Source organism: Tetrapisispora phaffii, chromosome 3 (genome assembly GCF_000236905.1).
Source record: "Tetrapisispora phaffii CBS 4417 chromosome 3, complete genome".
NCBI classification, from domain to species: Eukaryota; Fungi; Ascomycota; class Saccharomycetes; order Saccharomycetales; family Saccharomycetaceae; genus Tetrapisispora; species Tetrapisispora phaffii.
The window spans coordinates 754,562-780,923 of NC_016522.1; the positions used below are offsets into that span (position 1 = coordinate 754,562).

Sequence of the window (26,362 nt, forward strand, 5' to 3'; positions counted from 1 at the left end):
GTAAGTATATACTAGTTTGTAACAATGCATACTCATCAGACTTAAGATTTTAGAAATTCATCGAAAATTTAAAACAATATGCAACGCAAGAGAAAGAGAGAACAAGCAGAGATAAATAAAGACAAATTTACAACTACAAAAAAATAATTAAATATTGAAAATAATAATCAGCTAATAAAAGCAATTCTCTTCCATATCAAATCTTTGTTTGACTCAGAGCTTGACTCTATGTTGCATTAGTATCTCATCACATAAATTAAATTCAATAAAAATTAAAAAGTTCAATGGCAATATTTTTTTCATTGAGCTGTCAAGTATACATAATAAAGATAAAGTAGAATAATATCTCAACTCAACTAAGATGAAATAATTATTCATCTCTAAACTCTTTATACAATAATTGACATTTTTTTGAACAACTCTAAAGAATTGCATCCAGTTTGGTATATTTGACTATACATTGGTACGTTACTATAAAGTAACAACCACAAACTGTTTAAAATAAAATAAAAAAATAGGGTCCATGAGTCAAGATAGTAAGCTCCATTGGGTTACAAAAAATGTGATTAAACAAATCTTGCAATCGTCATAACTATCGTTTGACGTTCAAAAAACATCAATACCGAAAGATACACTCCAAAACATAAAAGAAATTGAAGGACAAAATGTTCATAGATGTGCCCATAAACATTAATGAGTTGATATAAGAATTAAAAATTTTTAAATCTCATTACGTTTCCGCATATGAATTGGTCGGAGACTTTACCCCAAAGCATTTCCTAGAGACAATTGAAACTCAAGAGTCTCCTTTAGCAAGCTTCGAACTGTGACGATTCTTCGACTATGGACCGGTTCATTTAAAGTTAGAAAAGACAAGAAACAAGAAACACAATCAAATACTAATGAAATTAGTGATAAAGAAAGAATACTTTTACAAATATATATTTAATAAGATAAACGTCTGTTTATATAGTAATCGGAACTAAAAATTGAAAATGAAAAATTTTTGGAAAAAAACTTGAAATTTCATTGAAATTTTTTGTTTGTAATAACTCCTTTCAAGAGTGTTCAGCTCATCGCATCTCGTCTTATTTCAACACTTTGGTCATTCTATGCAATGTTATGAGCTTTGCGTGCCAGAGTTCTCGCAAAACTTTGACTTAGGACTGTTTAAAATCAGATCTTCAAAACTGTGTCTTGTTTTGTCTAGGGCTTCCATTTATTGATTTTGACATTTTGACTCAAGAACTTGGTTTCACATGTATTTATATATTTGAAAATGACAATTCAAAGGCTCATATTCCTTTCATGCTCCTTTTACATTCGTTATTTCTTTAATTTAAAGACGATAAAGTACGTTGGCAAGTAATCTGATGCTTTTTATAGCTGCGTTACCGACCAGTCTTAATTTCTCAGTTTTAATATGTATATATGTCAATATGCGATTCTACTAATAACCCAGTTCACTAATGGTGATGCTATTCTGTAGCATCCAGTCCATGTAACTTTGTAATCAGTGTAACATACCACCGCTGTTACTCACTATCACGTGAGCGATAAATGTCTTTTGATTTAGCTATAATATGTAATCAACCTTATTTTATTTGATTTAAAGATGTAATAAATATATTAGAAATCAGTCAAGGTTAATGTAACTTTTACGTTTGACAGAAGTATTACAGTCGTCATACAAGCACAATTCCTTATCTGATAGAACTTTTGCTGAAAAAATTATCATTTTTATTAATTATAAAGCAGCAATCATAGCATTTTGAAAATAGTTAATATCTCTGTGAGTTCTAACGAGAGACAACCTTTTACTACCTGAATTGAAACTAGCATATTAGTATGTCTGCTAGCTATTGGACTTCTACACAAAGATTTCAATGGCAGCATACGAAAGAAAGTTTGGATAAAGAGAGACAGAAATTGTGGATACTGGAATATCAGTTATTTCCCCAAGGTTTGAACATAGTCATTGATCCAAAGCCAAACAATCTGAATTTAGACTCTGCAACTAAAAATCCTGGCAACAATGTGTCTTTGAGCGGAAATATGAATGTCCCTGTGACTAAAAATATACCCATCTCACATAGAGATCTGCATTACGATAAAGATTTTAATCTACGAATCTATTGTTACTTTTTAATAATGAAGTTAGGAAGAAGGTTGAATATTCGCCAATGCGCACTAGCAACAGCACAGATATATTTATCAAGGTTCTTGATCAAAGTTTCCATAAGAGAAATAAACTTGTATTTATTAGTTACAACATGTGTTTATTTGGCATGCAAAGTCGAAGAATGTCCACAATATATCAGAACGCTAGTAAGTGAGGCTAGGTCACTATGGCCAGAATTCATTCCACCAGATCCAACAAAGATAACTGAATTTGAATTTTATCTCATTGAAGAATTGGAGAGTTATTTGATTGTCCATCATTCTTATACTTCAATGGAGCAAATTATAAATATCTTAAATGACAAAAAATACAACCTTGTCATTTCTTCAGAAGATATTCAAAATTGTTGGTCATTAATTAATGACAGTTACATAAGTGATGTTCATCTGCTATACCCCCCTCACGTTATTGCAATGGCATGTTTATTTATAACAATTTGTATTAGAGGCAAAGTATCGAAAAGCAGCCTAAATGGCACCCAGAGTTCAACAAATTCATTGAAAATAAATAATGATAATTATAACAACTCTTTAAATATAGATAGGAGAAGCCATAGTATCTTTAATAGATTTATGGCAGAATCGCATGTCGACTTAGACGAAGTAATGGATACAATACAAGAATTAATAACACTTTATGATCACTGGGATAAATACCATGAATCATGGATTAAATTTCTATTACACACATTGTATTTAAGACCAAATCGAGTTAATCAACCACATGCATCAATTACACCTGATAATCTGTGAAAATATGCAGAAGCCTTACGTGTTCTTTGGTATGCCTGTTATATTTTATATATTATATAATTACGAATAGACTAGTTCAATGCATTTCCATTTAAAAGTATGAAAGAATATTATTAGGTCGAGTAGATTTTGATTATGAGTTATTACCTGTCAAAATAAGGTATAATGAAAAAACCATAATAAATAAGCCAAAGAAACATAAGCCTTGGGAACATTTTTTATAAAACATATCCCTTTTAGGTATCATCTCACCAACGATTAAAGAGTCAGTTCCAATTAATTTGAATCCAAAATACCCAGGTAAAATGAAAGAAATGGATGTAGAACCTGTTGCACCAACAAATGCCAAAATGAGCGAAAAGGAAGTGACAGTTAGTGCCGTAATATAGATAACAGCCAGCAATGCGAATGTGATGATATAAAAACGGCTTTGACTGAAATCACTCTTAATTCCTGAAGTAAATTGATTTTCATTAACATCCTCTAAAATACTACTGTTATCAACAGTAATGTTCATTTCTCCATTTACTAATGAGTTTACTTCTTCTTCTTCATCATCAGCTACTGATAAACTTATTGGCCTTGAATATGTTGAATCGTAATTGTTACCGACAATAACACCGGAATCCTGGTCATTATTACTTTTATAATATTGGTAATATACAATAATATTATTAACAGCGTCTCGAAGCGGATGAAATAAAAGTGGAAATGAAAGTATAACCATTGCCCCTAAACAAAAATTACCTACGTTTGTCCATACTGAATTTGGATCATAATTTAACATAATATTTCCAACTGTATTGCTACCAAACGTTAAATATCCTGTGATACCTACGGATAGGAATAGAATCGTGGATATTCCAATAGAGTAATTAATAACATGGGAAATATTTTTCATTGAATTTTCCTCTAATTCATTTATAATTGAGAATAAATTCATAGCCCCTGTGAAGGCAAATATTATAATGTTAAATGTTGTAACAAATCCTTTGTAGTCACGAATCTTAATCCAGTTAACATCACCCCTGTGTTGCATAAATTTATCAGTGAGTATCACATCGTCAAGAAAATTAGAGATGACTAGCAATGTCAAATATGTCAATGCAAATAAACCTAATATACTAGAATATTTCAAACTATTCATGCTTCTAAGTAAACATAACGGTAATATTACCACTAAAGAAGCGATGATCCATGTATTTCTCTCACCCCCAAAAACTATTGGGAATAAGTCACCAACCAACACTACGTAGCTTACTCCTACGCCAAAACATTGTACAATCATTGCCAAATCATTTATGACACTTAACTTATGGTTTGTCATCAAACAGACGGTAAAGAAAGAGGCATTTCTAGGATTCAACATGACCTTAGAGCATTTTGCCAATGCAAATAACCCAAACCCAGATGTTGTAGCAGCCAGCAATGTTAATAGCACACCAAACAAAATACCATCGTTTTGGAAAACGAATGGGATGGCCAATAAGCCTGCACCGACAATTGTCTTAACCAGATTAACAATTGAAGAATTCACAGTCGCCACAGCTTCCATTTAAATTTTTTTTTCCTAGTCAGTATTCTTAACTTGTATACTTAAGTGTCTAATGGCTTATACAAACCATAACTGACACCCTTTTGCAATTTTTAAGTATATTTAAAGTAAGAAGTATAATATACTTAAACAGATATGGTTTTATACATTTTAAATCTTATTTCGCAGATCGCTGCAAAGAGCGAGTCATTTTTAAAATCGAAAAGTAGAGAAGTTTGATTTTAAAAGGTTAATAGTTTAATTATGATTTGATATATGGAGTAATTGTGTGCTTTTGTAGTCAAATTATAAATGGGACAAGATTCTTTATTATACAGTAACTAATATAACATCTTTTTGAGAGAGCTAGATATGCCAGCTATCGAAGATATCGTAAATTTGAAGAGTTCCAATGAGGAAGAGAGTCTATTAACCCAAACAGATTTTGGGGATAATATAGATCCCTGTCAAGTGTTGACAGAAAATGAAATTTATAGTAAACAAGGTGATGAATATCTTCGAAAGTTTCACGATGAATGTGGTGACTTAAAAGTGAATTCAGAAGATGCAGATGATCAATTGGATAATTTAGAATTACAATTGAAAACACAAAGAATGACAGAACTTATTGGTGACCATAATGGCATGCTAACGGATCGTAATGAAGTTATCCCACCTGAGAATTTTAGTCATGTAATTGGTGAAATATATAGGAGCAGTTTCCCACGGATAGAGAATTTCAGTTTTCTGCAGAAGAGATTAAAATTAAAGTCCATATTGGTACTGATACCTGAAGAATATCCACAAGAGAACCTCGAATTTCTGAATAAAGCAAATATTAAACTTTTCCAGGTAGGCATGAGTGGCAACAAAGAACCATTTGTCAATATACCGTCTGATTTATTCACTAAAGCATTAGAAATTGTGATTAATCCAGAAAACCAACCAATACTGATACATTGTAATAGAGGTAAACATAGAACTGGATGTTTAATTGGGTGTATCAGAAAACTTCAGAACTGGTCATTGACAATGATATTTGATGAATACCGAAGGTTTTCATTTCCAAAAGCTCGTGCATTAGATCAACAATTCATCGAATTGTATGATGATAAATATATAAAAGAAGTTGCCACTAAGAATTCATGGTTACCTTTAAAATGGTAACAGCAGCAACTTCATAGATAGGTATACAACATATACAATGAATACAAATAGTGTGCTTTGTCTTTAAAAATTCCTGAATTTTTGCCTATATTACAACGTTATAAATTATATATATATTTAATACTATTATAAAATTTATGATCTTTCACCTCTTAATCTTCTAGCCAATTTGATATCCTTCTTTTGAATGGTAACTCTCTTAGCGTGAATGGCAGCCAAGTTAGTGTCTTCGAATAAGGAAACTAAGTAAGCTTCGACGGATTCTTGTAAGGCACCGATAGCAGAGGATTGGAATCTTAAATCAGTTTTGAAATCTTGAGCGATTTCCCTGACTAATCTTTGGAATGGCAATTTTCTGATTAATAATTCGGTGGACTTTTGGAATCTTCTGATTTCTCTTAAAGCAACGGTACCTGGCTTATATCTGTGAGGTTTCTTGACACCACCAGTAGATGGGGCAGATTTTCTGGCAGCCTTGGAGGCTAGTTGTTTTCTTGGAGCTTTACCACCAGTAGATTTTCTGGCTGTTTGCTTGGTTCTAGCCATTGTGATTGAATATGTGTATGTATGGTGTCTTTCCTGGCAAGTAGGAACCCCAAAATAAAAGTATTATAAAATCCATAAGAAAACAAATTAGTAAATAAGAATATATAGCCATTTTATATACGAAAAATAAAATATGGTTAAGGCAAGTTACTGTAAACAATCTCTGGCAAAAGAAAACATATCTCCCAGTGCTAATGAGCTACTAGAAGAACGCAATCATTCTAGTAATTTCATACCAAACAACTTATTACCGAAGGCCTTGGTTGCATGAATTGAACTATCAAGATAGAAATTTTGAGAATGGGGCAGTTGGTTACAAAGCCATTGTGTGAACAACAGCTTCAGAGCAAACAAGTGACTGCTGTTGCAGTGGTCTCTCGTCAAGTGAACAACTGCGTTTGACCATCGTAACAAGAATATGTGAAAATCTTAGTCCAGTACCAAACCCACGACCTCTTAATAAACAAGGTGATATCGTGGCCGTCCGTTACCATCAACGTCGAAGTGACCTGTTCTGGTGAAGACTGGCTGACTGCTCTTTATGGTGTGGTTGACGTTGGGTCAGCGTTGGCCAGCACTAACAGAGGGCATTCTGATGATTTCGCGCCCGTCCGTGATGTTTCGCGTCCATCTCACGAACTGTTTTGAGCTTGTAAAGAGGGATTAGTGAGCAGCGCAGAGCAGAGCAGAGCAATGCAATGCAAGTTCAATGTGGCACTCTGACACCTCATCGCTGTTGATACATGAACAACTTAAGTTCAAATGATCGAGTCAGACCGTAATGAAGTGCAGTTCGTGTTGGGGTTCTTTGGCTTAGACAAGGTATGTTTATGTTGTGAGCTTCTGGAATGACGAAGGATCACAACGTTAAGATCAGACGTGATATAATTTTCACGTTGTTCTATTATTTGTGCAACATGCATGCATGGTATGCTTGTTTGTTTGTTTGTGTATATATTTCTTTGCATTGGGTTTTGGCAATTGGATTTCTTGCAAATATATAAAGAACCATCATTGGAAACATGTTATTGATATTTCCAGCTGGAGATTAGTTGTTTCCATTATTTTGTTAGTTTCTTGGTTCTTTGTTTATAAAGTACCAATCAATCAATAATATATATACAATCATAATGTCCGGTAGAGGTAAAGGTGGTAAAGGTTTAGGTAAAGGTGGTGCTAAGAGACACAGAAAGATCTTGAGAGATAACATTCAAGGTATCACCAAGCCAGCTATCAGAAGATTAGCTAGAAGAGGTGGTGTCAAGCGTATCTCGGGTTTAATTTACGAAGAAGTCAGAGCTGTCTTAAAGACTTTCTTAGAATCTGTTATCAGAGACGCTGTCACTTACACTGAACACGCCAAGAGAAAGACCGTCACCTCTTTAGATGTTGTTTACGCATTAAAGAGACAAGGTAGAACCTTATACGGTTTCGGTGGTTAAACGAATTAGTGTATGCTTTACTATCAACTAAGGCAATCATTGACAAACAACCCAATATGAAATTCAAAAATCATTTGTAATATATATCACATCTGTAGTGTTTAATTATTTGTAATAAAAAGGTTAAATAATTAAGAATTTAAATGGAATAAAAAATTTGTATTATTATTAATAAATTAGTAGTATTGATCGGAATTAGTGTGTATGTGTGGGTCGTCTTATTGTTCTGTTCGAACTTTGAAGGGCGCTTCAGGTTGTCCCGTCAGATCTCTTATCACCACAATGTCATTTGTAACTTCATCGGATGACAAAGATGCTAATGGCGGCGCTGTCTTGGTGGACAATCTTTGAGAGTTCTTTGGTTTCCTCTTGTTTGAACTGTTTGACGAGTTTGCATTGTTCTGGGCGTCCTCGCCGAACAAAAGGGTCTGCAGATCGGAATTGTCACTCAGATATTGTAGGAAGTCTGAGTCCGATTGCAACTGTCTGTTGGCGGTGTCCTTGCCGGCGCTGTTGTAGTCACTTTCGTTGGCATTACCGCTCGTGAAGCCGTCCCTGTTGTAAGCAGACGTGGAGTTTCCGTGATCCGAATGGTTCTCACTGTTCAGTGTGCCCATCGCGCTCTTAGTAGCAACCCTCCTTCTTAGCGACCTGCGATCGGTGTTGGCGCCGGTGTCTGTGCTTTCATTTGGAGAATTGTATGCATTGTTGTTGTTTTTACCAGTGGCGAAAGATGCAAAATCGGTGTTCGAGGCAGATTCCCACCCGCTGGCAGTGTGGCTTCTTGTGTTCTTGTGGAAACGTGTGCGATTGTAATCCATCGCATACGAGTGCGTGTTCGCGATATCCATCAACAGCCTCTCCTCCTTCAAGTTCTTCATCTTGTTCTCGATGGACTCGTAGAGCTTCTCCTTGCACAGCTTGACCAGGTCCTCGTACTCGCTTTTCCCCTTTTCGATGTCTTCTTGAAACTCCACAGAAGACCTGGAAATACGGTACTCTTCGTAGAGCCTGAGCCTTATGAGCTCTGCATCCCTCTCTTCCTCTAAATCCCTGATGCTCCTGACGTAAAACTGGTTGTTGCCCTGGTGCAGAGTGGTCAAGTTGGTCTGCAGAGTAGTAAGCCGGTCCTTGTAGTACGTGTCCTTATTGCTTATGAAGCCTGAGTAAACTTTGGTTACTTTCGACTCGATATTGTGCCTCCTCTTGTCCCTACGGGAGAGTTCAGTCTGGTTCATTTTACGTGAAAGCATAATTGGTCGCAGTGCAATGGTGACCTTGTCGACCGGAAGGATTGATACTAAAGCACACACACACACACACACACACCTATATATATACACATACATGTATGTAAAGATTGATATGAGTGCATATATATGTGCCTTAGTTGGAACCATAAAAGTTAAGCTGTTGAGCTCTTGCGAAGAGGCCTGGTGCGAATACCCAATCCGGTCAATTTCCCGATCGGGCCATATGTCTGCAAGAGGAAAACAAGCACTGTCTGATCCGACGTCGACGTCGGACGGTGCGATCTTGCGGCGGGCTTGCAGTCATGGCGGGTTCGAAAGCGTCAGCGCCCAGCGGCACTCGTCCAAGCAGCATTTCATGGGCCTGCTCCAGCGAAGACATGTGTACATGCATGCATCTCCAATGGCCCTTGCATGCCCATACCCCCCACCACACGCAGCACCACGCTGTCACTGTCGCTGTCCACTGCCATCACTCCTGCGCTGCGGTTACCCGCCGCTCACCAACAACGAAGGCCCGCACCCGCTCGCCGGTCGCCGCTGAAAAGTTTGTTAACGCGCGGTTCCCTCGGCTCTCGGACGTTGCTTCGCAGGTAAACGCACCGTAAAGGTTGACTCTAACATGTACAACAGGTTATCATTACTGTTCTTGTTATTGTCATACTTTAACTATAAGAATATATGTATATATATGGTGTGTGCTTTTGCGTGTTGTTGTGCAATTGCTTTGTCTCTTGCCAGCTGCATGTCTCGGTCTGTCAATTAGGCTTATTTGTAATCTCTTTATTATCAATAACCTACATCTACCTCTCCTTCCTTCCCCCCCGCCGAGTGTGCAAAGTAGTCCTTATCCAGTTTAGTCTGAACGAACTCTTTCGACCTACGTGATCACATACGGACAGAAGAGACACACACTCACACAACTGCTCACACAGCCATACACACTACTGTACACGCCAGCTTGGTTTCGCCGAATCAGATGTCAGAACAAGAACATATAGTCGAGGACACCGTCCCTGCCGAAGAATTGGCTTCCAGTTCTCCTGCTAGTCCGGAATCAATTGAGACTCCGGTTGCTGCTGAAAGTCAAGAGAACCAAGAGGATGAAAATCAAGACCGACAAAAAGACCAAGAGTCGGTGGGAACCGCCGCTGAGGACGATTCTGATGTTGTCCCTGCCAACGCTATCAACGGTGGCAGAGAGACTTCAGACAAGATCTTATACGTTGGGAACCTGGATAAATCCATCAACGAGGAAACGTTGAAACAATACTTCCAAATCGGCGGTCCAATCTCAAACGTTAAAGTCATTAACGATAAGAACAATAGCGTCAACTATGCTTTTGTTGAATATCTACAACACCACGATGCAGATGTCGCGTTCAAGAACTTGAATGGCAAAACCATTGAAACCAAGGTTTTGAAAATTAATTGGGCTTTCCAGTCTCAACAGACCACAAGCGATGAAAGTCTATTTAACTTGTTTGTTGGTGATTTGAACGTTGACGTTGATGATGAAACTTTGGGTCATGCCTTCAGTGAATTCCCTTCTTTCGTGCAAGCCCATGTTATGTGGGATATGCAAACAGGTAGATCAAGAGGTTACGGTTTCATTTCTTTCAGTAATCAGGAAGACGCACAAACTGCAATGGATAAAATGCAATCCACAGAATTGAACGGAAGACAGATCAGAATCAACTGGGCTTCAAAACGTGAAAACGCAACAAACGGTAATGGTAATAATAACAATAGAAATATGAATAACCGTCGTAACAATAACAACAGCAACAGCAACGGTCCAAGAGGAGGTTTCCGTTCATACAACAACAATATGCCACCTCTACCAATGGGTAACATGCCAATGAGTGCTCCACCTGCTGGTCCAGCAGTTCTGCCACCAGTAAACCCACAAGCTGTAGATGACATGATCAGAAGAGCTCCTTTAAGAGTCACCACAGTTTACATCGGTAACATCCCACATTTCGCTACTGAAGCTGATTTAATTCCATTATTACAAAATTTCGGTTTTATCCTAGATTTTAAATATTATCCAGAAAAGGGTAACTGTTTTATTAAATACGATACGCATGAACAAGCAGCAGTCTGTATTGTCGTCTTAGCCAATTATCCATTCCAAGGTAGAAACTTAAAGACAGGCTGGGGTAAAGAAAAAGCTGTTTTCATTCCAATGGGCCAACAACAAGGTATGATGATGTCAGGTATGCCACCTCCACCACCACAACAACAACAACAATTTCAACAAGATGCTTCCACACCAATCCCAAATGAACAACAACAGCAACAATAAGTATATCATATTGAATAAGATACATCTTTTTATTGTTACTAAAAAAACTTAACTTTGTTGGTGCTTATTTACAATATTTCTTTAATCTTTTGTTAATCATTTGCAATTATTAAAAGTGAAAATAAAAATTCAGTCTTGAGATATGTTATAAATTTAGTTTCTAATCTGATAGACTATTCCATTTTCATTAATAATTGTAATTTGATTATGTTAATAATTTTATTTTTTCTAAAACTGTATAATATTTGGATAATTTAAGAATATTTTGATAAGCAGTCCTTTTTCGATCTCTATCGATAAATAAAATTAAATTAAAATACTATCAGACTATAACTTAGTAAGTCAATTGGAATTCAGGACATCCATCTATGTATTTATATCTTCATCTTGCTTAAAAGCCATTCATAAAATCTGGAAATATTGTGGTTTTTCAATTACGCAATGAGAGACAATGGGGCTCAATATATTTAGTGATATGAAAAAATAAGATAAAAGTAATGCTATTTATAATGATTGATTGTAATTGTAACTAATTGGAACGTATAAATGCACATGTTATACTGTTTACCAAAGAAGAGCAGTAATTAAAAATATGTTTAGAAATAGCATTATTAGATTCCAGAGGTATGTCAGTCATCCAGTTCAAAAAAATATAAGCAGATCAATTTCATCAAAAATACTTGTTCTTTCAGCTGCTAGGAATTTAACTTTCAAGCAATTAACTGTGAATAATAAGGTGTCTCAAAGAGCATATGCAAGTGCATCCACAGGTGGGTTTCAAATACCAGATGAAGTTAAAAATTTAAATATAGAAGTGTACCATAATGTAGCAGATCAATTTTTAGAAGAATTATCCGAAAACATAGAGGATATTAGTCAAAATTTTCCAAAAGATATTCCTGACGTCGATTTAAGTCATGGAGTGTTGACAGTGACAGTTCATAAGTTTGGCACCTACGTTATTAATAAACAACCTCCAAACAAACAGATATGGCTGGCTTCGCCTATCTCGGGACCTAACAGATATGATTACTACAAAGGTGAATGGGTTTCTTTAAGAGATAATACAAAAATATTAGACGTTCTTAAGAAAGAATTAACTGAAGCTGTCCCTAATGCAAAAATATCCTTATAATTCACCACTAGTTTAAAAAGAATGATACTTGCAAACATTTGCATAGTGGAAACTTGTAAATAATTAATCATCAATTAAAGTTGTTGAGACTTGGGATCCTATTTTATTTCTATCAACACCTTTATGCAATAGAACCTTTTTAATGAGACGATAATCATTTAGGAAAATAATTGTCCTATGCAACTATTATTATGTACTATATATATATTAAATTAAGTTTATACGCTTTCATAATTCAAATTCTTTTCCTCTGAGCAACTCTGGGATAATCAGGTTATTTTTATTAATTCTTCATAGATTCCCCATGCTATGCCAGCACTCATAGCTTTCCTAGAAAGTCTCATGCTTAATCCACTAAATAACTGTCGAAGATTTTCCTTTTGAATAATTATCATACCAGCCTTTAAGAAACTAGGAAATAAATTAGGTTGCAATTGCATTCTTGTCTTTATTGTATCGAATGGGGCCGTTATAGTGGTTGCTAATGATGCGGCTAGAATTGCACTCGATGAATTTATTAAGGTCGAAGTAGTACTTGAGAAGTGTCCATTATTTCTATCGTTTAGCAGTTTTAAAGGAACTAACGAAGGGGTTATCTCTTTAGCTTTCTCATATAGCAATACATATATTCCTGCATATGGTGCATCTCTAATTATTGTAGGTAGTAATCCTCTAAAGAATCCCTTTATGTGATCAGTCTTATAAATATCTTTAATTGAATCATTAATGCTCTTATAATTGTATAAGGTGGATTCGTACCTTACTTTTATTACTGTAATCGGCATGGTGATAAAACCAACTACACCTCTTGCAAAAGCACCAGTCAGTAGATTCTCATAGACAGATAGATGTGGCAGTAGACTACTTTTATTTGTGACTAGTTGAGATTGGTGATTCCAAGATTTTTGCTTTACCAAAGTGGTTCTCATGACATTTAATGAAGTTAAATAAAGAGCACTACCGATGGAAGTTCGTAAAGCAGATGGTAACGTTCCTCTCCATAATTGTGATGGACTATCAAAACTCTTGAAGACAGACCATAGAGTATTAGTTTTCTGCTGTTGGATTCTCGTTTTTAAAAGATCTAATGGTTGTAACGCTACAGCAGACGTCAGCCCACCAAGAAACCCGCCTAATAGATGAGTCCTGTTCCTAGTAACCTTTTCAGACATCTACAAGTCAGAACGGTATGCAATTGGTTAACTGCCCATCAGAATAATTTGGCTAACTGATAATTGATCACTGATTATTATATAGATATAGTAACAAACAATTAGTTAAGGATTCTTAAAATAATAACGGTTTGTTGCTTCAAAAGCGTTTTGGATAAAATATTTTCTGTCGTTTTGAATGCTAAGCTTCAAATATGATGCTATCAACTAACTACCTAGAAAGACTTGATTTGAATCAAAAAGTTAAAATTATATCTTTAAAATTATTATAATTTTTATTACCAGACTGACAAATATATTCTATTTATCCAAGTAATCTATTACACACCTAATATTTATGCTATATACCACCGGGGATGGTCTCTTATTATCGACTGAACGTTCATTTTCAGAACATACAGAAACGACCTCATTATTTAAAGCATTATAACTAGTAAACGTTAGAGATTTACCACCAATCACCTTTTCAAATTCATTTTTATCAATATCCTTTATATAGTATATATTTTTCAATTCTTCTGCAAAATTCAATGTTGAAAGTGCATTGTAATACGATAAACCCGTTCCTAAAAACTTGATGTAGGCTTCCTTCAAAGACCATAAGTGGGCAAATAGTTGTCTTCTAAGATCATTTCCAGCTACTCCGTCAAACAAGGCAATCTCTTCAAAGGCAAACACATCAGTTGTATTCAACAGTTCTGTATTGTAATCGCTAAAAGAAGCGATATCAATACCAACATCGACGTTACCAGCATTGACGACATACATCCCCACTAAGTTCCTACCATTAGACATATTAAACGAAACGTTCTCCACGCTTGGTTTTCCAAATTTGTTTGTAGTAAAAGAAGCATCAGCACTTCCTTTCCAATCTAATAACATTCCACATCCAAATAACTGTAACAATTTATTACTTAGCGCCTTGTATTTGTCAGCATTATTTTTTTTATTCAATATACAGACTCTTTGTTCAAATGGAATTAGTCCCAATGCAAGTTCAAATTCATAATCATCATCTAAAAAGGAAATCGATGTCGGATCAATTAAAACTAATAAAATCGCACTCCAGTTGTTATCAACACCATTTTTCAGGGTATCCATTAATGTTTCAAAATCATTCGATGAATCCATCAATTCACAGAGCTGCAAATAAAACCAAGCCTAACCAAGCACGCTCTCACTCAAAGCATACACTAGGAATGCCTTTCTCCATTTAAATACAGTTCTAGTCCCCATTTGAACAACCATCTATACCATTTTATATTGAAACAACTTTGAAGTCATCGTCCATTGGGGTATGATTAACCTTATCTTGAATTTTAGGGAACTCAGTTTCTCTAAACCCAGAGTCGGGTAACACCCAATCACAAACTAGCTCAGATTTTGAAAAATTGTAAAACTTCGGATTTGTAAATTAGTCACAAGCATTAAGCCAAAAAACCTTCAAATAAGTTTACTGAATGACCAAGTTGCTTTTGAGCTTTTAAACATTTACATGTATTGTTTTAATACTGTTGGCGATATTATTTGAAGGTTTACTTGCTGTTTCAGCTCTCTTCATGTTTTTTTCAACGTGCTTTTTGTAAGTACTCAAGCCGTCAAGTCCTGAGATATCTTTAAGGTCCCTTAGTCCAGTATGTCAACATTTGGTCAAATATTCCGTGTCACCACATATGGTGAATCCCATTGTAAATCTGTTGGTTGTATTGTAGATGGCATTCCTCCTGGAATGTCATTAACTGAAGAGGACATCCAACCTCAATTGACCAGAAGAAGACCAGGTCAATCGAAATTGTCTACTCCAAGAAATGAGAAGGACAAAGTAGAGATTCAATCAGGCACTGAGTTTGGTAAGACTTTAGGTACTCCACTGGCTATGATTGTCAAGAATGAAGATCAAAGACCCCATGATTATTCTGACATGGACAATTATCCAAGGCCATCTCATGCTGATTACACTTACATGGAAAAGTACAACTTGAAGGCTTCTTCCGGTGGTGGCAGAGCTTCCGCTAGAGAAACTATTGGCAGAGTTGCCGCCGGTGCAATTGCTGAAAAATTCTTACAACAGGTTTCAAACGTGGAGATTGTTGCTTTTGTCACTCAGATCGGTGAGATTAAAATGAACAGAGATCCATTCGATAAGAAGTTCCAACATCTATTAAACACAATCACTAGAAGCAAAGTCGATGCTGTGGGTCCAATTAGATGTCCAGACACTTCCGTTGCTGGCGATATGGTAAAAGAAATCGAAAAATATAGAGGTGCCAATGATTCCATCGGTGGTGTCGTCACTTGTGTTATCAGAAACGTCCCCACCGGTTTAGGTGAACCTTGTTTCGACAAATTGGAAGCTATGCTAGCCCATGCAATGTTGTCGATCCCAGCATCGAAAGGGTTTGAAATTGGTTCTGGTTTTGCTGGTGTCGCTGTCCCAGGTTCTAAACACAATGACCCATTCTATTTTGATGATGAATCGAAGAAATTGAGAACTACAACTAACAACTCTGGTGGTATCCAAGGTGGTATCTCCAACGGTGAAAACATTTACTTCTCAGTCCCATTCAAATCTGCAGCTACTATTTGCCAAGAACAAGAAACCGCTACATACGAAGGTCAAACTGGTATTTTATCCGCAAAAGGTAGACATGATCCTTCTGTCACCCCAAGAGCCATCCCGATCGTCGAGGCCATGGCTGCCTTAGTGTTAGCTGATGCTCTACTGATCCAAAAAGCTAGAGATTTTGGTAAGTCAGTCGTTCATTAGAAACACTTGACATCCCGCCCAAGCACCCTAAAGGAAGAATTAAAACTCATAGCATTACTGTTTTTTCTAATGTATAACACAAAATAGTTTCATCAGTAAAGGATTCCATAAATGTTTGTATATGTATAAAGTGAACCTGCTAGTATTCTCAACGTTTTATCATTGTAACCTTATACTGTCTTATAATGTCTTATAATACACTGCAGGTACTTCCGGAAACATCCAATACCTTTACACGAAATATCGCTATATCAAAATATTAAGAGATTGGGATGACAAAAAATATGAATAATACATAGTTCTAAATAGAAAACAAAATGAACTGTCTATTATTGACACGTTTGAACATTCTAATACTTATTTAAGCGTGTGTTTTTAAATTATATCAACTATACCTATCAATAGTGCGTCGACGAGTTTCCTTTTTATTCCTACTTTCCCAGTAATTGTTAACTTATAAGGAATAATTGTTTTCGATTTGAAATTGTTCAAATTTTTGATAGACAAAAAACAAAAATTAATAATATCGTAATGGATATTGATATCGTTAACGATAGCACAACCGATTTGTGCTACACAGAATTCTCAAAAGCGTTGACTGAATTTGTTTACAATCACTTCAAAAGAAATGGCAAACACACTTCGATTTCCAGCAAAAATGAAGATGACAGTGAAACAAGCTACGAAGACCCAATCGATCTGATAAGAGAGTTTCGTTCAATTGCTGCTAAAATGGCAATTAAGGAATCTTCTAATGACGACGGCAATTCTAAACTTTCCAGTGATTTTGAATTGGAAGCTAAATTATGGCATTTAACCGAATTGATCTTGGATTTTAGAATGTCATCAGATGATGATAACTTAGACGGTGTATCAAATATTAAAGCCAAACCTTACAATTCAAACATTGTTTACGAAAAGGAATGTTTAGAAAATAATAAAAGCTTACATGAGATATGGATTATAATATATTGGTTACAGAGTAATTTACCAAGAGTTGAAAGACCAAACGATATCCCAGGAACGAAATGGAATAACACAATGGTTTCTGGTAATTTACATAGTGTAGATTTAGATTCTCCTTTGCGTGACGCTAACGTAATTATCGATGCGAAAGACAAAGTTCAAGACCATGTGTTCTATAAATATATCTTTGATTTATTGTTGTGTGGTGAATACGAGAGAGTATTTGAAGAATGTAAATTATCAGATAATATTACAATGTACATGATTCTTTGCGGTATGCAAGAATACGTCGATCCGGTTGTTGACTCACAACTTCGAAATGGATTTGAAAAACAACAAGGTGTTAAGAAACGTATATTGTGGAGAAGGGCAGTTTATAATCTGTCACTAAACGATTCTTTAGATTCCTATGAACGTGCTATTTACAGTTATTTAGCTGGTGACTTCCCGAACGATGAAGAGGTGAGATCAAATTTAAGCTGGGCTAAAGAACTACTAATATATCTGAACCAGATAATGAATATTGAAATTGAAAATTATTTAATGAAAGAAGAAAAAGTTACAAAAGATGAACTGATACTAGCATTACCATCTAAATCTATGGATCTGCAATCTATATTAAATCTCCTATCAAATAAATATTCTACAGAAGCAGCACATCCACTAAGAGTGTTAATCGGAGCTGTGATCTTAGATACTTTACCATCCGTGTTACATTCATCTGTTTCGATGCTAATGGACGTAGTCAACGGAAATGATGACGACAATGATTTATTTCATGAAGCATATTTATTGAGAATCGTCACTCATATGAGCATATTTATTGAATTACTCAACCCAGAAGTAGTATCCAAAGAAGATAACTATAATTTAATAACGGCCTATATTACTGTTCTAAGATTACATTCATTATTAGAATACATTCCAGTATATGTCAAATTTATAGATTCTGATAAGGGCATAGATGCATATTCGTTTATTCTGTCGACATTGAAAGATCCTGACACTAGATTAAAACAAATCGAGATCTCTAATAGTTTATACCTACCAATAGTCAACATATTAAAAAGAACAACTGAAAGAGTCTTTTCTGAAACAGAACAGTCTTATATTCCAAATACAGAGGTCCTAATTACTAAAGGTGTCTCGGATATTGATGAACATTTAATTTTAGCGGTTGAATGGTTAATTTTAGGTAAACAATATGAAGACTCAATTGCATCCGTGTTAGCATTAGCTAGGAGATTTTTGATTAATGGAAAAGTTGGAGCTTTATCGTTATTGTTTTCAAGAAACGAGCTCTCTTCTTTAATTAAAAATTATCAGCTTACTAAATTAGAGAACTCATCATATGATAGTAATAGCGATTTTTCTATAAAGGAATTAAAGGAATACCATTACTTGACAGATATATTTAAACAGTACGAGGAATGGCATAAATCGATTAAGCTCTTGAATACGCAATCAAATATTCCAAGTTTGATTGAAAAATTCACTGAATATTCAAAAAACACTACGGATTTGATTAAATTTTTTTTAGTTGAATTGACAGCTAATACAGATGGTGTAGATTACGATATTTTATTCGAAATTAGAGCATTGTACACACCATACCTAATTATCGAACTTCACAAAGGTTTATTAGAAGCTGCATCAATGTTAAAAATACCTAAATTCTTGGATCAAGCATTAAGGTTTACAGATTTAGTTGCAAATGAAGAGAGCAAAATATATTTATTGTTCCAATCAAGTGGCAGATTAAAGGAATATTTGAAATTAGTTGCTTATACAGCCACATTATAAGCAAAATTTACTTTATATATGTAAATTTTATATATACCACATGGTAATTTGAATGTTAGTAGTACATGTAACTGTATCTAATTGAATTAAACATTTTATAAACACTGAATCAATGAATACAAATACTAATTTACTTGGTTTCATGATTTGCATATATGAAATGGCTAAACGTATAGATATTTTTTTTAATTTTATTTAAATAAATATAAGTTAATAAACTTAAGTATTCTGACTATCTCGTATAAGTTTCCAAATTTCCATATTCTTTTTTGAATATTCCATCATATATTTCGAATAATTTTCCAACGATTTGGTTAATGCTTCTTCTCTCTCTGCAACATACTTGCTTACTCGTCTTCCAACTATGATCTTAGAAATCTCTTCTAAATCGGACGAGGCAACAACTTGTGATTCTTTTAAATATTTAATATCTTTTCCCAATTCTTCTTTTAGACTTTCTGGATCAAGTTCTTGATAATTTAGGGACTCTTTTACCATGGTAGTAAGTTTATTAAATTTATTTTTCAATAATCCACCATATGTTAGTTGACGTTGAGGTTTTAGTGGATCACTAATCTCATTCGTGAAGGTTTCAGTATTCTTCTGAGTTTCATTTTCTTTGTGTTCTATCTTTTCTAGATGTTTTATTTTTGAACCTAATGTCGATTCTATTAGATTTAATTGAAGTTTTTTCATCCTCCTATAGTTTAATAGCTCTTTCATAGATTCTGCATCGTATACCAATTCACTGAACGATTCATCTATATCATAATATAATAAGCCCACCAATTTTTCCAATTCTGTAGCTGACTCATCATATGCATTACTTACATATGTAGTTTGTTCTGCTAATGTGGCTTCTTTCCCCATCTGATTATTTGACAAATAGGCAAATATCTCACTTAAATCATTCATATCCTCTTGTACTCCAACCCATGCTTTCGTAATGCGTTTATTATGCCTGTAAATTCCATTTTTCATTAATGTTTCGTATTGCTTATGATCGTTATCTAGTATCTCAAAACTGTCTCTCTTTTCTACTTCACCATCTGCAGCTTCTGTTTTTCTCTCTTTTGTAATCGGAGACAAACTTGAAGAAGATGGTATGGGTAAACATGCATGCATTCTTGTCGTGTTTGTGGGATCAAGTGGATTACATTGAAGTTCACTCTTACGTAAAGAAGAAAATGTTGCAGAACTATTCACAAAATCGCTCCAGTTTGAAACATTAGGATCAAGGAAATCAGTAACAATCGTAGTACTCATAATTTCATCGTCATCGAGCAATTTATTCAAAAATCTGGTTAAAATCCTTATTCTATGTCGTATGAAAGTCTCTTCTGAGGCTCGTACTGTTCCATTAATGTTAGATAAAGCCATATCTATAGAACTTGTTCCCTCTAATGGTAACAAATATGAAGTATTTTTATTGGTAATAGATTTACCATAGCTTTTTAATGTTTGTTTTTCTGGTATTGAAGGTATTATGTTTATTGGAAATAGTCTAACTAATATTGATCTAAAGTTTTCAAAATCACTATAACGTCTTTGAACAACATCATTTCCATATTTTATAGAGTAAGAGATGTAACTTCTTCCTTGGCCTTCTGAGATTTTATTTGTGTTAGTTATAAATACAGATTTATTTGGTACCTGTTTGGATTCGTTTTCTCGTACAGTTTCTGAATCCGTAATAAGTCCACCATCGAGAGAATGAGATTTTGAATACTCTGTATTGGGATTTACCATGCTACTCAACTTATTGCTTGAAATATTTAGTTTTTCCATCAAATCATCGTTTATTTCTAAGTTGGAACCATCAATATTTTCAATTTTATTACTGTAAGCTACATATGATGTGTCTCCCCTAGCTTCTGTAGTTTCATGCATTTCAGGTGCCCTATCTGGTTGTTCCAAGTCTGGTGGTTCCGAAGCAGAACTTATTTCCTTTATTCGTTTCTTCTGTATATTATTCGAGGGAATACCTGAATTTACACTATTTATATTAGAATCAATTAATACAGATGGTTCATTCTCGTTCAAATTAACAGTTTCTAACTCTTCAACAATATTTTGATCATGTATACTAGCTTGCTTATCCATTACTCGCTAATATTCTGTTGACTATATTGAATTGTATTATATATGAGTTTCACAGCTCCCCTCGCTCATAAATAGTAATCAAATAATTATCTAATGTCGTTATTATTATCAAATAGAATGAAAAATTATTTCTTATAATGTTGTATTGTATAACTTGATTGAAATTGTGATTCCCTTACTTTTATAAATTCATCTTTATTCATGTAAACTATTCTTTTGGCACGTGATAACTAAAAATTTATTAGAAGCTCATCGATTCTCAATGAAATGTGACAAGATTCTACGTTTAAGAATCTTGAATGGCTAGATGATTGACATTTACTTCGTGATTCAACGGTTTATACATACGATTTAATTAAAATCTTAGATTCTTCTGAGTATTTAAATATTGCCTCTAATTTGGCTTGGTTTCTGATCAGATATTTTTCAATTCCCCTACCAACAAAAGTCCAAGACCATCAAAAATCACAGCTGCACAACCAGAGTTACAGAATTTAGAAAACATAATCAACTACAGTTTTATTGAAAGTTGATATAAATAATATAGTTAAGTTACCATCTACCTTTCAATTGAAAAAATGTCTTCTTCAGAAGCTTTTATAGCAAAATATTTGAGTCAACAACAACAATTAGAATTGATCAATGACCTGATAGATAACAATGACTTTGTAAAATTGTCTGAACTATTCGTAGCTTTGAAAGACTTACTGATATTATCAGATATAGACGAGGCTATCATCAAATTATACTCTAAAATAGAACCGATAATAATAGAGGTGTTGTCCAATTCTGAAATTGATGACGAGAGCTTAAATATCGAAGTAAATATAATGCAAGGTGAAACAATGGAGAATATTGTTCAATTAATCAATACCCTTCCAAGCCTTCAATGTAAGGTTCAAAATTGGATTTTAGTAAAGTTAAAGGAATATATCAGACATTTTAAGACACGTTTATTTAATCCAGAATTTTATGATAACTTTGTTAATAATTCAATAAAAAATTTTGAAGATTCGTCATCTCAGACATACAGTGCTGTCGCTTTACTAAATTTATTGGAATGTATTCAAACATCATCAAATGATACAGAAAATCACGAAACAAGCGAGATTAATACAATTATCGTTATTTTACTTGGTTCTGATATAAATAATATAGCTTCTGCAGCTGAAAAAAACTTGAGATGGAGGATTCAATACATAGTCCAACAATGTTTATCCTCTGATTCGTTTGATAAATTTATTTGGGTACTTATTCAATCGTTATATCAGGATGGTAAATCTTCAGAATGGAAGATATACAATGCTTTGACTTTTCAGCTTAGATTTATATCTGCCGGTAAAATATCTGACCATTTAAAATTAATACTAAAAATCGACTCTTTTTGGGAAAATATTCAATCTGCATTAAACAGTGATATTCACTTGTATAGAAAGCTTGGTTTATCTGTCCTTCAATCAACTATTAAAGTTATATCACTTTCTATTGAAAAAATTGATACCAAGCTATTTCACTGGGATATGAACCAAAAGAATGAGATAATTGAAAGTTGGAAAAAATTCACCACTCTATATGAGATTATTACTTTAGATACATCATTAAACCAACTTGAAGAAGCATCTTCAGAAGTTATTGAGATATTCAAAAATGAGTATATTTATCCAAGTTGGTCAATGCTACTTTTTTCTACAGGACTTAATGCTTCAATGGAAAGTGTTAGAAAATATGTTTTATCTCTGGTCTTCAAAGTTCAAAATAAAGAAATATTTTTATCAAACACTGATATATTAAAGGATACTATTTTGCCTACTATTGCTCAGGCGCAATTTTATATTACCGATGGCGTAACTTGCAAGTATGGTGATACTGTATCATCTTTTGTTAGTGACTTAATATTAACGGGTTCCAATACTGCTGAGGATATTCTCAAAGTAATTTTAGAAATGATAATTGAACGTAATAGTTCATTTGATGCTTCTAGAGTTTATATATCATTTGGTATACTTTCTGCTTTCAAATCCAAAAAATTAAGAATATTGAGTTCCACTCATCTCGTACTTTTGAGAAAAATATTTGAATTTGAAGCTGAAGATGAAATTACTGAAACGACATTACAGAAAATATATCTAAAATGTCTACTATATATATCTAAAACAGTTTCTGTTACAGAGTGGATTCACACATTAGCAAATGAAATTACTTGTAGAGGAAGTTATAGATATATTTCATCATTATTTGAAGATTTAAGAGATTTTGCAGTTATTAATTTTGAATTCGATAAGTCAAGAGACCTTTTAGAACCTCTTCTAGGAACTTCAGTTACATTTGATTTATTGGCAGCTATCCTGTTTAGTGTAGAAGTTCAACCTACAAAATCATTTTTATTAGAAATTGCCAAATCAGAAGAAGTCCTAGATAACTACACACAGGACATAAATGATTTATTGCTCAAGTTACTAAATGAAGATCTTGAAGATGAGGAATATATACTAATGGATCAATTGTGTAAATACAAAGGATTTTCTACAATCACCTGGACATCTGTTTCGGCCAAGCATGTTTTTCAGCAATTGAATTCTAAATTTACTGGCAATAAATTCATATTCTTTGTTTCAATCTTTGAATACACTGCAAACTATAACATGGAAGCTGATGAGATAAACTTCAATGATATTATCCAACTCTACAATACTATTAAATTGCATGTACAACAGTTTTCTCAAGATGAATTTAAGTTTAAAGATAAAATATATGCTAATTATTTCCAATTAGTCCAGACCTACTTAAAATCGAATGCTATTGAGATTAAAATAGGTGATGGCGAATTATCTCATTTAATTGAAATTATGAGATCAAATTGCACTACCGATAGCGGTAATTACCTTTCAGATTTCTCAATAGGTATGCTGATTGAATATATTTTAAATACATTTTTTACTGAAACAGTTGAGAATGGTGATATAGAGAACGCATATGTGCTTAACTTATTTGACATCCTAGTCTTATTGTGGGAAAATATAGCCAGTGAGCGTTTAGTACTAAAACAGCGTGCTTTCCATTTGTGCTTAATCAAATCTATATTCAATCCAATCATTATGTTACATGCTGCAAAGAAAAATAATAGCATTTATCTAATGTTAAAGGATATAGGTTGCAATATTATTGCTCAAGCGCATGCAAGGAGAGGATTTTTGCCTTCCATATCAAAATGCTTTTCTGATTTCATACCCAAATTTTCAAAGTTATTGTCTAAAGATAATAGTGAATATGAATGGATTGGAAAATTATTAAGGAAAGCATTTACTTTACAGCTGGCCAATTCTAATGTGTTTCAAATAAAAAGTACAATTGCAACTTTATTTGATAACAACTTGACTTCTTATGTTGCATCGTCTCCTTATGGTATATATTTTGATGTTTATGGTGCTGAAGAAAGTTCATCTAGAGTTTATATCATCGATACTATAATAAGTTCACCTTCATTTTTTAAAGAACATTTTGTATATGCAGCATTAACAGAAACTTCAGCATTAACTCCAGTTAAAAGAACTGATGGTGTAGAAGAAGTTCAACGTTTATTGTTATGGCAATTGATAGTGGCATGTGCACCGAAGCTAGATGCAGAAATTTTAATACACTATTCATCCAAGTATATTTTGGACAGTTTATTTCTTGAGAGTTCTCCACTTGTAAGAATCTATAAGGAATGGTATTTAGCTTTTGAAATTGCTCACTCTATTGAATCTGGTAGCATCTCCAATTCGTGTGATTTCCTGTTTTCGCAATTAGATGATCACAGCAGACCAATGTTGGTAGTCAGTGCAGAAAAGATTCTTTTTATTGTTCTCAAATACTTAGCTGAAAACGGAATTGAACATCAAGCTATTCTTGAAAGATTCATTGGTATCTTAATTGCTAATGCTTCTTCTAACAAACCACATGTAAGACATTTCTCTAATTCCCTAATGATCAGCTTCTGGCCAGTATTCGAGGAGTCAATATCAGATAAGACATTGAGATTAGTTTTACATAACCTTTATGATAATGCTAAAATGTCCGAGTTAACCGGGCAATACAGAACTGGAGATGCCAATATTTGGGATCTGAAGGCAGACTATACGTTTACAAATGTTTTTGGTATTATCCTGAAAAGAACCACCGACCATGACGTTCCTTATATTTGTGAATCTACCTTTACTAAATATATGCAACATTTAGATGATAGCTTAATTGGAAGTGATAACGAAGATTCTTGGTTATCGAAGAGAGACCCAAGCAATAATAATAGAGAGATCAAAGTCATTGATCAAAAAGGCAGTCAATTACAGACAAAGAGTGGGGCCTGGGAAACTGTTGTAGATATCAATGCAACAGAAAATGAAGAGAAAGTAAAACGTTCAGATTTAATTGTTGTATCATCTTTGGTAGATAAACCACCTAATTTGGGTGGTATCTGTAGATTATGCGATGTTCTTGGAGTAGGATTATTGACTGTCCAAGATCTTAGGGTTAAAAATCATCCACAATTTAAAAATGTTGCAGTTACAGCCGATAAATGGATGCCAATGGTAGAAGTTCCAATTGATAACATCATCAAATTCATGCAGGAAAAAAAGAAAGAAGGCTACACATTAATAGGGCTGGAACAAACAGACAAATCTATTGAATTGAATCAGTATTACAAGTTTCCTAAAAAATCACTAATTTTATTGGGAACTGAAGCCCATGGTATACCTGGTTACTTATTAAGTGAATTGGATTTATGTCTGGAAATCCAACAGCACGGTGTCATTAGATCGATGAACATCCAAACAGCTACTGCTGTTATCTGTTATTCATACACCGTACAGCATATGTAACTTAGATAAACACAACCTATTTTAAATATTTAAAAAAGTATGTTGATCAAAGATATAACTCAATTGTTGTATAATTTTGGTATAGAATCTGTGAGGTTACAATAATTTGATCTTATTTTATCATTTGATATACATAATTTATGTATATATTTATATATTTAGATATTGTGAGGTTCTGAAATTTTCGTAACTGTAGCTATTTTCAATGTTCAAAAACTAAAATAATAAACACATCACTTATTTGGTTGGATAAAATATACACATTTAAAAGACCAATTACTCAGGTTTTGATGCTCATATTATTACTTGTCATGACATTCTTAAAGTAATCCACTATTTAAAGAACGATCAAGGACCCTGACTGTTCAATTGAGGA

The 26,362-nt window shown here is 33.9% G+C and overlaps 15 protein-coding genes across 15 annotated transcripts; 9 read left to right on the forward strand and 6 right to left on the reverse strand.

Moving 5' to 3' along the window:
- Nucleotides 1-1,848: 1,848 nt before the first annotated feature.
- On the forward strand, nucleotides 1,849-2,934 carry SSN8 (cyclin-dependent protein serine/threonine kinase regulator SSN8; the record flags this gene model as incomplete). The annotated part of the gene is made up of 1 exon (XM_003684883.1): nucleotides 1,849-2,934. One exon carries the CDS (start codon nucleotides 1,849-1,851, stop codon nucleotides 2,932-2,934), a length of 1,086 nt encoding a protein of 361 aa, XP_003684931.1.
- Nucleotides 2,935-3,067: 133 nt separating this feature from the next.
- Nucleotides 3,068-4,489, reverse strand: AVT7 (Avt7p; the record flags this gene model as incomplete). Its single annotated transcript, XM_003684884.1, has 1 exon — nucleotides 3,068-4,489. The coding sequence occupies one exon, from the start codon at nucleotides 4,487-4,489 to the stop codon at nucleotides 3,068-3,070; it is 1,422 nt and encodes a 473-aa protein (XP_003684932.1).
- A 351-nt stretch (nucleotides 4,490-4,840) lies between these two features.
- Nucleotides 4,841-5,635, forward strand: SIW14 (putative tyrosine protein phosphatase SIW14; the record flags this gene model as incomplete). The annotated part of the gene is made up of 1 exon (XM_003684885.1): nucleotides 4,841-5,635. One exon carries the CDS (start codon nucleotides 4,841-4,843, stop codon nucleotides 5,633-5,635), a length of 795 nt encoding a protein of 264 aa, XP_003684933.1.
- Nucleotides 5,636-5,770: 135 nt separating this feature from the next.
- TPHA0C03480 (histone H3) lies at nucleotides 5,771-6,181 on the reverse strand (the record flags this gene model as incomplete). The annotated part of the gene is made up of 1 exon (XM_003684886.1): nucleotides 5,771-6,181. The coding sequence occupies one exon, from the start codon at nucleotides 6,179-6,181 to the stop codon at nucleotides 5,771-5,773; it is 411 nt and encodes a 136-aa protein (XP_003684934.1).
- A 1,130-nt stretch (nucleotides 6,182-7,311) lies between these two features.
- On the forward strand, nucleotides 7,312-7,623 carry TPHA0C03490 (histone H4; the record flags this gene model as incomplete). The annotated part of the gene is made up of 1 exon (XM_003684887.1): nucleotides 7,312-7,623. The coding sequence occupies one exon, from the start codon at nucleotides 7,312-7,314 to the stop codon at nucleotides 7,621-7,623; it is 312 nt and encodes a 103-aa protein (XP_003684935.1).
- A 218-nt stretch (nucleotides 7,624-7,841) lies between these two features.
- On the reverse strand, nucleotides 7,842-8,876 carry SDS3 (Sds3p; the record flags this gene model as incomplete). Its single annotated transcript, XM_003684888.1, has 1 exon — nucleotides 7,842-8,876. The coding sequence occupies one exon, from the start codon at nucleotides 8,874-8,876 to the stop codon at nucleotides 7,842-7,844; it is 1,035 nt and encodes a 344-aa protein (XP_003684936.1).
- Nucleotides 8,877-8,892: 16 nt separating this feature from the next.
- TPHA0C03510 (uncharacterized protein) lies at nucleotides 8,893-9,417 on the forward strand (the record flags this gene model as incomplete). Its single annotated transcript, XM_003684889.1, has 1 exon — nucleotides 8,893-9,417. One exon carries the CDS (start codon nucleotides 8,893-8,895, stop codon nucleotides 9,415-9,417), a length of 525 nt encoding a protein of 174 aa, XP_003684937.1.
- A 435-nt stretch (nucleotides 9,418-9,852) lies between these two features.
- On the forward strand, nucleotides 9,853-11,181 carry PUB1 (Pub1p; the record flags this gene model as incomplete). Its single annotated transcript, XM_003684890.1, has 1 exon — nucleotides 9,853-11,181. One exon carries the CDS (start codon nucleotides 9,853-9,855, stop codon nucleotides 11,179-11,181), a length of 1,329 nt encoding a protein of 442 aa, XP_003684938.1.
- Nucleotides 11,182-11,773: 592 nt separating this feature from the next.
- On the forward strand, nucleotides 11,774-12,316 carry YFH1 (ferroxidase; the record flags this gene model as incomplete). Its single annotated transcript, XM_003684891.1, has 1 exon — nucleotides 11,774-12,316. One exon carries the CDS (start codon nucleotides 11,774-11,776, stop codon nucleotides 12,314-12,316), a length of 543 nt encoding a protein of 180 aa, XP_003684939.1.
- Nucleotides 12,317-12,585: 269 nt separating this feature from the next.
- On the reverse strand, nucleotides 12,586-13,488 carry HEM25 (Hem25p; the record flags this gene model as incomplete). The annotated part of the gene is made up of 1 exon (XM_003684892.1): nucleotides 12,586-13,488. One exon carries the CDS (start codon nucleotides 13,486-13,488, stop codon nucleotides 12,586-12,588), a length of 903 nt encoding a protein of 300 aa, XP_003684940.1.
- Nucleotides 13,489-13,788: 300 nt separating this feature from the next.
- Nucleotides 13,789-14,619, reverse strand: LYS5 (holo-[acyl-carrier-protein] synthase; the record flags this gene model as incomplete). The annotated part of the gene is made up of 1 exon (XM_003684893.1): nucleotides 13,789-14,619. The coding sequence occupies one exon, from the start codon at nucleotides 14,617-14,619 to the stop codon at nucleotides 13,789-13,791; it is 831 nt and encodes a 276-aa protein (XP_003684941.1).
- Nucleotides 14,620-15,124: 505 nt separating this feature from the next.
- ARO2 (bifunctional chorismate synthase/riboflavin reductase [NAD(P)H] ARO2) lies at nucleotides 15,125-16,255 on the forward strand (the record flags this gene model as incomplete). Its single annotated transcript, XM_003684894.1, has 1 exon — nucleotides 15,125-16,255. One exon carries the CDS (start codon nucleotides 15,125-15,127, stop codon nucleotides 16,253-16,255), a length of 1,131 nt encoding a protein of 376 aa, XP_003684942.1.
- Nucleotides 16,256-16,786: 531 nt separating this feature from the next.
- Nucleotides 16,787-19,024, forward strand: NUP84 (Nup84p; the record flags this gene model as incomplete). Its single annotated transcript, XM_003684895.1, has 1 exon — nucleotides 16,787-19,024. The coding sequence occupies one exon, from the start codon at nucleotides 16,787-16,789 to the stop codon at nucleotides 19,022-19,024; it is 2,238 nt and encodes a 745-aa protein (XP_003684943.1).
- Nucleotides 19,025-19,243: 219 nt separating this feature from the next.
- On the reverse strand, nucleotides 19,244-21,127 carry ATG20 (Atg20p; the record flags this gene model as incomplete). Its single annotated transcript, XM_003684896.1, has 1 exon — nucleotides 19,244-21,127. One exon carries the CDS (start codon nucleotides 21,125-21,127, stop codon nucleotides 19,244-19,246), a length of 1,884 nt encoding a protein of 627 aa, XP_003684944.1.
- Nucleotides 21,128-21,705: 578 nt separating this feature from the next.
- Nucleotides 21,706-25,986, forward strand: TRM3 (tRNA (guanosine(18)-2'-O)-methyltransferase; the record flags this gene model as incomplete). Its single annotated transcript, XM_003684897.1, has 1 exon — nucleotides 21,706-25,986. One exon carries the CDS (start codon nucleotides 21,706-21,708, stop codon nucleotides 25,984-25,986), a length of 4,281 nt encoding a protein of 1,426 aa, XP_003684945.1.
- Between the last annotated feature and the right edge of the window lie 376 nt (nucleotides 25,987-26,362).